Below are 13,325 nucleotides of genomic sequence, written 5' to 3'. Positions count from 1 at the left end.
ATTTTGAATTGTATTAGATTTTTCTTTCATAAGCCATATTATGTAAACAAAAATGTAAATCAAAGGGAAGATAAAATTTCAAAAACAATTTAATACATAAACAAAAATAATAAATGGAAAATTATTAAAGAAGAACCAGTGAAGAATTTATTATTTAGAAAAAAGGATAACCAAAAAAGTTATTAGCAATATAGCATTTGGTTTTACAAACAATTCATAAAAAGAATCATATTAAAATTATTAACCACAAAAGGGAAGAAGCATGCGGACAAGTTGTTAAAGTCAAAAGCAACTTGAAGAAGATTCTTCTACCTTTCTTCAAACGACAAAGGACCTTTTCCTGGCCTGAAATAATTATCCAATATACTACTAGTCAAAACATACAAACTTGTATACAAATTATGCTAAATAAAATTTGTTATCATATCAAGAACAGCACATATACATATCACATTCACAACCTGCCTTGTCCCACACACTCCCTCCAACCCCACAACCTCATCCCCAGACCTCTTTAAAAAAAATTCCAAAAAGAGAGATATAGTATAACAATATAGCTGATGAACAACTGTTGATTATGATGATTGATAATGATGACAATGACAGGGGTTAATAAGAACAGTATTAATGATGCTATGGTAAAACCCATTAACAAATACATTACAATAAATATCTGCAAACAAATATAATATACTTTGTTACCTTTGCAAGTCAAACAGCTCCTTAAACATACAGATTACATACAAAGGTTTTGTATCCTCATCCAAACTCCAGGGCGAAAAATCATATCTGTAAATAGATTATTACATAACTATAACAACATTAAATATCATTGTGTGTAATAGTGGAAAAATAAGAATATTGAGCTAAAAATAAAGCCGTCTCTGGGATAAAAGAAAACATGACATCCAATATAAAAGAAATGAATTATGAGGCATATAACAAGGATTGCATACAGTAGAACCATAATTTGTAACAACACTATTTATTAAGCCTTGTCTACACTATCAAACTTTATGTGGTCCTTAGGACCACAATGGAAATAAGTTTGCCATCTTGGTACTTTATTGTGTTTTTATCCTATGATTTTATGTCAGAATAAAGAAATAAATAAATGTGACAATATAATATGGACATGATGATAACATATCACTACCATATTTGGGCATATCACTATCATATTTGGGCACATAACACTAGTTTGATAATGTAGACAGAGCTTAAGTCAGGTTATACCTTGCAAGGTCTGGCACAGGATCAGGTACTTGCATATTTATTAGCTTGGTGAACTCCTCTTCTGAACACTGGCGATGGTAGCTTAAGATCTCTAAGGCTACGCGGTGTTTTTGCTCTGATCTGCGTATCTTATCATACAGTTTGGCGTGATGCAAGGCCAGGCCACAGTAAACCGCAAACGTTTCAAAAGCTTGTTCGTCTGCTCGAGTAAATGCGCCACTCTTTTTATTCACCATCTGCACTACACCGATAATGCTTTAGAAACAAAATGATATTTATATTTCATAATATGATATTGACACATTCAGTGCGTGTGCATTGAGTTGAACAATTAAGCTCTATGAAAAATTAGATCTATAAAGTAGAAATTTTTCTATTTGCTATCGCCATATCCCCATTTTTCCCTTACGTAAATTTATATATAGATGATAATTAATTTTAAGGTCGAATCCTTATTTGTATTCAAAATGTTTGTATACCGATCAGGAAGGGATTCAAAATCCAGAAGGAAACATAGAACAAACGTCAGACGTCACAGAAACGACTTTGAATTGACCAATGACAAGCGACAGTTCGAATAATCCATCCAAACTTAAACAAAGATCTTATGGTATAAGCATTGTCTACACAATCAAACTTTATGTGACAAAAAAATGTGATGTACCCATATATAGACATGATAATGTCATATCACTACCATTTAGGAATATCACTACCATATTTGGGCACATCACACTAGTTTGATAGTGTAGACATAGCTTTAAGCCATGTTGTACTTACTGTCCTCTTATCTTAATTGGCATACAGAGTAGAGACTTTGTAACGTAACCTGTCTGTATATCAACTTGTCTATTAAACCTATCGTCAAGATAGGCATCAGGGATGTTGAGGATCTCTCCAGATGTGGCTACGTGTCCAGCTACTCCTTTACCAATCGGAAACCTACAGAATACAAGCAATTATATCTTAAGCTGTGTCTACACTATCAAACTAGTTTAACAAAAACAGTGTGATGTGTCCAAATATGGTAGTGATATGACATCGTGTCCATATATGGCCACATCACATTTTGTTGTCACATAAAGCTTGATAGTGTAGGCAGAGCTTTAAATGGCAAAATGATAAATTAAAGGTTTATTTCAGAATTAAAAAGAACTTTAAAGATGTATTTTTCAGCAAAACAAAAAAACAAATAAAGATGAATAAATCAAACTTTGAACAATATACTATTTTGTTGTTTTAATAAAGTAATTCACTTTTGTCCCAAAAAATAAAATAATTTCACTTTAAACCAAAAAAAAAGACAAAATAAATGTAACAAAACCTATTGCCTTTAATATTTATATCTAAATTAAAATTAATCTAAAGTATTTCTTAGGGGAACAATACATCTTTTTATGGTGAGGAAAGTGGAATTATTTACAGCTAAGCCCTCTCTTTTTGTTCTTCATGTTATCTCACTGTGTTTACTTTATGATTCATAAATTATTCTGACAGTGCAATCCATCACTGATATATCAAGTTTCAGATAATTATAAGGATTATAGATCAGGTATTAAAATTGATGACATAAAGCTAACTGACTGAAGATAATATGGTATGGATATTGCAGGTAAACCATCAAGAAAGTGACATATTCTCATTAACATATTGACATCCATTACTACACAACCTGAGACATCATCGATTCAAACTGACATGCTGTAATGTATATGATCGTAAAAAAACAACAGTATTTTGGTTATCACATATAGCATGGAGTTCAGGAGACATCTGGGACATCTCCCTGGTGACTTGGGAGGTTTGAACATTGTACTTCCCTGTATAAGTACTAGAGAATATAAAAGTTTGAGATTGTTCTAACAACAGTAGCTTGAAATACTCCATTAACTAAATACTGAATTGAAAAAGTCCCCAATCGAACATGGTCCATTTTATTTACCGTATCTCTTTGTGATCTTTCGTAACAACTTGGCTCCCTTGGCCATCACCTACATCAAATATCCTGGCATATAACTCTTTGCTTTTGTTGTCCACCAGAAAAAGAGATGCCCTGTCCGCACTTACAAGACGCTGAGCAAAATTCTAAAATATAAAGATGTTATCATATCTTATATATCATATGTATTATTATTTTGTTTTTTTGTTGTACAGTATATATGGAATATTTATTCTGAAATAAAGTGATCAAATCAATTCAAATATCATTTATTAAATATATGGCTGCCGAAGTGGCACATATGCATGTACCATACAATTCTAAGAGATTTTATTTTTATAAGGCATATCAGTAGGGAATCACGGATGGGAAAATAGCTAGGGCAAGGAAAAACAAAATATAAGGTCTTTTTAACCATTCAGTCCCTCGCTATCAACCCTCATCACAACAAGAAATATAGAAATAGTAGTATTTTAGCAAACAGCCTTCTTTGAAGAAATATATTTTTCGAAAAACATCAAGTTTGGTGTCATTTTAGGATGTTGCCTGACCTTTTAAAACGTTGAATTTAAGATTGGGTACATAGTCTTTTTATGGCATAAAAAGATGGTATGTATTTAATATACAGTAGAACCACTATTAAGGACTTTCCAATAAAACATTCAATAAGTAATATTTTTTGACACTTTAGTCAATGCTTATTCAGGGGACACATGTAAAATAAGGGAACAATTTTTTGTATCTAAAAGGTGTCTATATTTTACAGGTACTGTATCTACTTGTATGTAGTTGAGCAAAAAGTAATATGTGAGGAATTTTAAATTTGTAGTAGTATTCTAAGTGTCATTGTAAGTAAAATGAAAATGATTATGTCGGTTGACACATGAATGTAATAGCTACCAGGTTATGAAATATGTAGCTTACCATTATTTTCATAATGACACTGTCCATACTTATTATATCTTGAAATATCGATCTATATGAAATATTAATGAGGGGGAAAATCATTCAATATAAAAAAACACAATTGACATCAAGCATTTGGTTATCAAAATATAAACTCTTGGATACTAAGCATAACCTTGGTAACGAACAATTAAATTATTTTTGAATATTAAACACAACTAATCAAACCATAGACTTTGATATGATTAAGTTTCACAAATTTCATTTCTTAATCAGCGCTTGATTATATTTTTCAATCAATAATGTGATTAATTTTCCTCTTGGTTAATTGACGCCAGTGCATATTTTATGCAGTTTAAATGCCCACACGTCTTTGATTCTTCCATATCTTTTTATTTATTATATAACTTTACATTTCAAAGATATATACACTTTAAATACACTCTTTATAGATGATTTAGGCTGCTATTTAGATGTTTAAAGCTCTGTCTACACCATTAAACTATATGTGACAAAAAAATGTGATTGCCCATATAGGGACATGATGATGTCATCAGTACCATATTTGGGCACATCACACTTTTTTGTCAAACTAGTTTGATAGTGTAGACAGAGCTTTAGACAACCAGGTTGACAATGTTTTTGTAGAATCATAAACCATAGACATAATATCGGCAAGAGTTTGAGGATCCATGGTTTGGGTGGTAGAAGCCAGTGTACAGTTCAACTAGGTGGTTCAGTGGCGGATCCAGGATTTTGAAATAGGGGGCTCAGGGCCTAAAAATGGTGTAATGAAGGGGCTTAATTTGATGTCCTATCTTTTGGATTACAAATTGCAAAATTTAAGGGTGGGGGGCTGCCCCTGTGGTTCAGAAACTTGGTTCGAATCCTGTGTTATTGTAGTAATGTTCAGATTGGATGAGACTACAGTGATTACATTTGCTATTTGCAATACTTGGCAATATGCCAATGTAATCAATCAAAATATAAATCAAAATTAATTATTACTCCACTTACTTCGTAACGTTCATTATGAAATCGTTGAGTTTTCTTTGCCGTGTCATGTTTTGATAAATCTAAAATTAAAAAATAATATAATAAAGAAATTATAATAATTTTAAAAAAATTACAAAAAATGATGAAATAGATTGTGCTATTTTAGATTATAGATACAATAATTTCATTTTAGATTCAAAGATAAAATTTAAAACACAGGGGTCTTATAATAAAATAGAATTACTAGTAATGAAAAAAAAATTAGATGTTCAAGTGTTTATTACTCTCATTTAATACATCAAAACAAATTTAAAACAAAAAAACCCTACAACTTGCACGTCATTGTAAGATAAGTACATGTTTGCTGTGCTATTGAAACACGTAATAAACGACTAATTAAAATTGATAAGTTAAATTCTCTGAACTGAGCATGCAATATAGAATTATCAAATAGAACTTTTACAATGAAAGGAACAAATACTAACTGATCAACTTCCAAGAACGGACATCAACTTAATCAGTTTCATCAACATACTGTATGTATATGAGTTATCATTATAACTATCTATACAAACAAATGTGTAAGAAAATCAATGTTTTCAAATTAGCAAAAGATAATGTCCATCTATAATACTTATAACTACTTCCAATCTCATAACGTTGCCATTAAAATATCTAAAACAAATTAATTCCCTAAAATAGGAGTAATTCATTTCAAGAAAGCTACCTTCAATCAGAGAATTTGAATTTAATTACAGTAATAAAGTATAGCATGATCTTGTTCATATAGATCAATACAATCATTAGCAATAACTACTTAAAGGTATAGATATATTTTGTAGTCGCGCAGGTTGTGTTGTCTTATGATGGGCTAACAAATACAGATTCCTTTTATTATCCAATATAAGGGAAATTACAATGCTCTACAATATCTTGGCTTGCCTTAAATAAATATAAAAATATGTCTGAGGGTGGGCTTAAATCCAGGTTGGGACCTCAGGGTGAGCTTGTACATAGATAAACTACTGTTCATTTTCCAAATTATTTGTCATTTTTGTTTTTTTTATTTTTTTTCTTGTTTTCTTTAGACTTGCCCCCAATGTATAGTCCACCAGTCGACGTTTCAATTTTTGTTTGAAAATACAAGCTCAATACGTATGAAACGCCACATGTGCAAAAATATTTATCTTTTTACTAATATTATTAAAGTCATCTGTACAATTGATTGAATAGTTCAGATTTTTTTTTAATATCAAGAAAGGTAATCTCAATTTACCAAAGTAGTAATTATTACATTCATGTTTCATAATATTCTCATTAAAACCCCTAACAAGGAATTAATTCGGCAAAGGTAATGCATTTCATGAATGATAATGTACTTTCATTGTACCCCGAGGCTAGAATAAGCCTCTACTGTACATTAATATTTAAAATCAAGATTTATAACTATATATATATCCTTGCACTGATGAAGGGCTAGTGTTGCCCGAAAGCTCTGCTAATTTTTCTGGCTGTTTTACTTTATCGTTTTGATTTAGCATTTTGCTTACTTTATTTTGTATCTCCATTGAGATCCAGCCACTGATACCCACAGCATTGTCATTATTTTCAGTAATTAGCCTTTGTTTTACAGTATCATATTGAAAAGGAACAATAACAATGTTGGCTATATAATATGAAAGTATTTGATTATAAAATAAATAATCATTTTATTCAAATTTACAAAGATTTGTCACTTATTAACATTTATTTCTTTAAAAAATATTAAACTTTATATTGGGGTCTGTGACACAGTGAATATATTTGGGAGCATTCGATTTGTAACAAATTATGACCTAGGAACAAATTTAAGGTCATGTCAATCGATGTCGTTCGTTTTCTGGACCTAGAAATCACAAAAACTGTGTTGGAAGAAGCAAGTCTCTACTTCCCCAAATGCGCATAATAAATTATCATGACACAGTTAGGTCGTTGGTCGAAAGCTCTCAAGTTTGTTGTTTTGAGTTAAAAAATATTCTTTTAAAAATGAATATACTGTACCTGTATAGTAATAAGATATAAAACGTATAGTTATAGTACTCTAGCTTATGGTATAGAAATTTCACCTAAAACATGGTTATGTATATAGTGTATTCTTTTACGTTTGTTTTACGCATGGAGTCTGGATTATGATTTGGTTGTTTAGGCCTTTCTGTCTGTGTAGTATTGTATGCGTTCTTGCTGTATATTATGACAACACTGTAATTTTCAGTGAAATTCAATAAGTGAATAGAATTGTATTCATGTGCAAAATTAGGAGAATTGGAGGATATTATATACCGAAGTCGAGTGTTAGCCTGGGGAAAATGGCATTTGTCTGCAATCAACCCCCACGCTCTGCTGTTAAACTTGTTTGTGAGGAAATAAATCACCATTAGGAATTACATGTAGATAAATGGTTTATGACAACATATCATTTACAAGACAACGATGTTGTCAACATCTTTGCATAAATCCTCAGGAACTATAATAATGAATCTTAATGAGTTGAAATATTCAACAAATACAAAACATTTATTATTTGTTTTATAAACACACCTACTGATAAAAATTTCAACAACACTACTACATAGGTCTAGGCACAGGACTAGACTTTTAGGATAGACAGGAATTCTTAGCATAACGAAAAATTGCACTGATATAACTTAACTTTTCCGTTCAGTAGAGCTAATATTGAACGACATGTGACACATAAATAACCAATCAAATGGCAAAGGACACACTCTGGTATGTTATAACTCATAGTACTATTTAACTCATAGTACTATTTGACTCATAGTACTATTTGACTCATAGAACTATTTAACTCATAGTACTATTTAACTCATAGTACTATTTAACTCATAGTACTATTTAACTCATAGTACTATTTAACTCATACAGTAGTACTATTTGTCCAATAGTGAATAGCTATTCTACAGTAGAATACCTTCTTTGGGACACCTCTATTAAGGGGACACTTTCTAGTTTTACAAATGAGGGGCAATATATCAGATTGAGATTTACTTGGTCCTTGCGGAGGTTAAAAAACAAAGTTAAAACAGGAGCGATTGAAAAAGCCTTGATTTATATGCACAGAAAAACATTGAAGCCAACCCTGTTTAGAGGACACCCCAAATGAGGGGACACTTTGTCGAGTCTCGAAGGTGTCCACTTAATAGAGGTTCTACTGTAATTCTTTAATAGTGTAGTGCGAGAACTTACCTCATTCTCATAGTTTGAAGAACTAACGTGCTATAGACAAATATTCACCAAACAACATTGATAGGTACATAAAAAAAGAAAAAAAAGTAGTGAAGTAAGGATATAAAATATAATGTGAGGATACAATGATGGATAGAACATTAGAGAAATAAAATAACATAAAAGCAACAAATATATATATAAATTTACATCAAGTTTGTCCAAGTACTCTTACTTGCACTGAGTGAGTGGCCGAGCGGTTAAGACAGTGGAACCGTAATCCATAGCCATAACATGGCAAGGGTTCAAGGCTCACTTGCTCCATTGTTCTGGTGGTAGAACAAGTCTTCTCGGATAAGGACTATAAACCGTAGGTCCAGTGTATGCATATTGCTCGTGTGCACTTTAAATAACCTAGTACATCTTTCGAGACGAGTAGGGGGTTTCCCACGGTGTACTAGTTCACACACACTGTCGTGGACAGACGAAAATGCATAAGATTCAGCCACTGATACCGACAGCATTGTCATTTTTTTCAGTAATTTTCCTTTGGATTTATATATAAATTTATGTTTACAATTAGAGATATTTTTGAAAATTTAAAATATTTTTGTATCTTTCATGTTTGAAAATCAAACTTTTAATACACGATTTTATTATGCTATGCAATTTCTGACGATGCCTATCTGTGTGCGTTCTGTAATAATTCACTGACGTCGATCCTAGGGGGTTGGGTATGTAACACATGTTCATACCTTTCATGTTTAATATCAAACTTTTAATAAACGATTTTATTTTGCTAATAACAAATCACCAGCGTCAATCATAGGGGGTGGGTAATGTATTTTTAAACACAAGTTTATATCTTTCATTTTTAAAATCAAACTAAATACACGATCGATTTTTATTAAGCTATGTAACTGCAGATGCTGTCAAACTGTATGCAAACTGTCTAAGACATATACATCATAAATGCCAGTTGCTTTTATTTATTGATGTAAATTTGTTTTTATGTGAATTTTTTTTATGTTACATAATTTTCGCATTTTTTTGACACAAAATTGTTTTTATTGAATCAAATTTATATGGCACATTGGAAGGAAATGTGCAACTTCATTATCAATAGCCTCTGAACTGGACTGCATTGCTGTTTTAAATCAATAAAAATGTGAAGAATCGTAATTACGACAGATAATGGTTAAAGATGTAGTTTGACCATCAAAAACATAAAACATATTTTGAATAGGCCATTTTGCAGTTTCAGTAAAATTATTATTTGCGTAGAAAAAAAAAAATAAATGGTTGCATTTAACAAAAAACCATTGACAAAATTTTGACTATTTTTTACTAAAATTACAGTTTTTTCAGGTAAATATTAATGTTTTTTATTTTTCCAATTTTTGGTCAAAGTGAATAACTATTATGTTATATAAAATTATTTTATCAGGGGGACGATATATCTTTAAGTTATGTTTTTCTTGGCATTTCATAAAACTAAAGTTGGCATGAGCAATAATACATATTGTTATATTATAATATATGTTTATTCTTATATTTGTAGCACCAGTTAAGCTCTGTTTACACTATCAAACTTGATGTGACAAAAAAATGTGATTTGCCCAAATATGGATATGTCATATCGCTACCACATTTTGACATATCACTACCATTATTTGGGCACATCACTATCATATTTGAGCTTTACATGATGAGGTATCAACTACCTTAAAGCAACAATGTCAACGTCAGAGATCATCTCAAACCTCATTTAACTGCTATTTTTAAATAAATTCATATCAACCTTTGTAGAATGCACTAAAAGCTTGACATTTAAAAGTCAGTATAATGATTATTTAATGTGTTTTTATGTCTTGTCGTACTATATTAATTAGAAAAAAAAACTTTTATAGCAACATGTCGTTTCAGCAAATCATTAAAGTATTACATTTGTGTGAAATAAAAATAAAAAAAAAACAATAATTAACAAGACTGTGTCACACTAGTATTTGTTGCTAGGAGACCATTCAACTTCTCACTGTGAATGTTTGATGTATGTCACCCTCCCCACCCCTACCCTGTTCCTTCCCAACCAGCTTTTGATTTGCGACGACCTAACTAGGTCAATTCATTGTGCGCTCATGTGGTGAAGTTGGGATGAGCTTCTTCGTTCCCCACCTCTACACTGTTTTTTTTATAGTTTCCAGATTTTAGGTCAAATGTTGTATACAAGTGTTTAAAGCTCTGTCTACACTATCAAACTAGTTTGACAAAATATGATGTGCCCAAATATGGTAGTGATATGACATCATCATGTCCATATTATATTGTCACATTTATTTATTTCTTTATTCTGACATAAAATCATAGGATCAAAACACAATAAAGTACCATATATGGGCACATCACATTTTTTGTCACATAAACTTTGATAGTGTAGACAGAGCTTAATATAATGATGGGTAAACAAAATATAAAACATAAATATTAAAAGAGAAGTGTAAATAAAAAAAAATACACAAAAAAATACAATGGCACAAGTGAGATGAGAAAATTGTTATAGACGTTAAGTTATATATTACATTACAATAATGTATTCCTACCTCTGCATAGTAGTAAGCAAGGCTTCCCCATACTAAAAAGTTGCTTGCAATCTAAAAAGGAAGAAATATCATAATTTTCAAAGCCATCTCCTAGTCCTGTCTCAATTAAATTCTACATTTAATAAGAAAATATAAATTAATCTGTACCCTTTATCATTAAAATATGGGAAATACCAAAGAATATCAATATTTATATGTTCTGAACAAATTTTTTATGAACATCAATTTTAATTTGCCAACTTCTGATGGGTGACCAGATCCCTGGTTAATATTAACTACCTTGTTGAAGTCTACAATTATTTGATTATTTATTTTTATATATGTTAATATATTTATTATTTTTGTTTTTCTATGCTGTGAATAACAGATAATTCTGTAAAAAGAAATTGTTATATAATAATAATATAAGATTATTCTAATTTTCTAACATATTCTAAAATCATTACTTTTATTGCCACTGACAATATTTTAGGTGACAATACGTCTTTAATTTACCTCTTCCTCTGATTCTGTAAAACCAGGATGGTTGTTCTTTTTATGGAATTCTAGGACACCTGCAACGAACATCACACAAAAAGACTAATACAAATGTATCATTGAATCAATAAATAGAAAAAAACTTAAGCTCTGTCTACACTAGCAAATTAGTTTGACAAAAAAATTGTCATGTACCCAAATATGGTAGCGATTTAACATCATCCTGTCCATATATGGGCACATCTAATTATGTTGTCACATAAAGTGTGATAGTGTAGACAGTGCTATAGATTACAAAGAGATGATGGGAATTTTGGCAAGGAGATATTATACAGTATTCCAAATTTGCATTCAGTATATTGTCTAGTAACAGTATAAATGAGGTACAACACACAAGATAAACTAAAAATTGAATTCAAAAGCAATTGAAACCAACACAAGTATATGAAAACAAATAAATAATGGCAACACTTCCGTTTTAGCAAGAAACTCCCATATTTTTAAGTTGTCACCAAGCTTAACATTGATTTTCCCAGTTTTTCACACTTCTCCGGGAAACAAAATGCAGTTTATTTAAAAGTGTTTTATTAGGCCAGCGTCATTGATCCACACAATACTGTACAGGCATATCAGTTAATGGTCTACTACAGATTAAGTGCCAAAAACCTAGCCTGTATTAAAATACTAACTAAACGTATTATGATGTGTGCAAAACTATTTTAAGAATGTGGAAAGAACAATGTTAAATTGAAAGTGATGTAGGCTAAACTAATTTACAGCATGGCCAAATCTACTATAAATGTGTGTGTTGACACTACTATACAACAGTGTGAAAAACCTATTATAAATGTGCACGAAACTGCAAAAACACTGTGAAAAGTTGGTCTAAATTATGGAGATACAAACTACTCAGTACAACAATTACTAGAGATGGAACAACTAAACATTCACCAGTGTGCCACAATTACTAGAGATGGAACAACTAAACATTCACCAGTGTGCCACAATTACTAGAGATGGAACAACTAAACATTCACCAGTGTGCCACAATTACTAGAGATGTGCATAAAGTATACTATACACAATGAGCGTGCCACAATAAGTGAAAAACCACAAAATTACTACAGTACACATAAAAAACTGCAGTAATAGCCACAATACTAGAGATATTAGTGAAGGTATATATATTTATGGAATACTATTTAATATCCTTAAATCATTAGGCTTATAGTTGAATACCATGTATATTGAAACTACATAATAATATAAATAATATAAAAGGTTCAAATCAAAATAGATTTTGAGCATCTTCTTACAATAATGTTAAATAATATTAAATAAGTTTAACATATTATTTAAATCATCAATGAAAAACAAAAGTTAAATACTAAAAGAAATGACTATTTAATAATATTTTCAGCAGCTGATATGAATTAATGAATTCAAAATAAAAAATAATAATGATATGCTAAAGCTATATGTTTTTTAAGTACAGGTGGAGTTTGCCAATATATTTATGCAAATGAATCCAGGTGGTTGTGAAACACCAAGATGAGAATAGAGAAGAAACACAGTACATGTGAGGAGCTGTGTGTAGGATATGATTGTGTTAATATGTGTTGATATAATGTTGCATAAATACCCATAGCAGCTCCAAACATGTATATGCCTGGAAATCCTGATGTTAAGACAAGGACGGTTAGTCGGGATATTGTTAAGAATGTTTAAAAAAAAGCTTTGGAAAATAGCAAGCAAGCAATTATGTAAGTTTAATCAGCAACTCTGGGTTTAATATATTGCTTAAAGCTCTGTCTACACTATCAAACTTTATATGACAAAAAATGTGATGTGCCCATATATGGATGTGATGATGTCATATCACTACAATATTTAAGCATATCACTACAATATTTAAGCATATCACTACCATATTTAAGCATATTACTACC

At 30.7% G+C, this 13,325-nt stretch overlaps 1 protein-coding gene across 8 annotated transcripts in view; it reads right to left on the bottom strand.

Annotated features, from left to right (window-relative positions):
• Window positions 1-13,325, bottom strand: part of LOC144854292 (putative 3',5'-cyclic phosphodiesterase pde-5) — a 36,219-nt gene that overhangs the window by 9,048 nt on the left and 13,846 nt on the right. For 3 of the 8 annotated variants that reach the window (XR_013614558.1, XM_078712224.1, XM_078712225.1), the window contains exons 10-20: window positions 13,019-13,054; window positions 11,395-11,453; window positions 10,900-10,950; window positions 8,321-8,350; window positions 5,099-5,157; window positions 4,100-4,151; window positions 3,179-3,321; window positions 2,017-2,178; window positions 1,237-1,491; window positions 703-789; window positions 313-345 (exon numbers count right to left, since the gene is read on the bottom strand). Coding sequence is in view for 7 of the 8 variants with exons in the window: in XM_078712224.1 (XP_078568350.1) it covers window positions 313-345; window positions 703-789; window positions 1,237-1,491; window positions 2,017-2,178; window positions 3,179-3,321; window positions 4,100-4,151; window positions 5,099-5,157; window positions 8,321-8,350; window positions 10,900-10,950; window positions 11,395-11,453; window positions 13,019-13,054 (967 nt within the window). In the remaining variant the exon portion in view is untranslated. The remainder of the gene's footprint in view (window positions 1-312; window positions 346-702; window positions 790-1,236; window positions 1,492-2,016; window positions 2,179-3,178; window positions 3,322-4,099; window positions 4,152-5,098; window positions 5,158-8,320; window positions 8,351-10,899; window positions 10,951-11,394; window positions 11,454-13,018; window positions 13,055-13,325) is intronic. The other 5 variants (XM_078712227.1, XM_078712226.1, XM_078712228.1 and 2 more) reach the window with 5 other exon arrangements.

Source organism: Antedon bifida, chromosome 10 (assembly GCF_963402885.1).
Source record: "Antedon bifida chromosome 10, ecAntBifi1.1, whole genome shotgun sequence".
Lineage (NCBI taxonomy): Eukaryota > Metazoa > Echinodermata > Crinoidea > Comatulida > Antedonidae > Antedon > Antedon bifida.
Note: the sequence above shows the minus strand (reverse complement) of the source record. Positions and strands in the feature narration are given on the sequence as shown.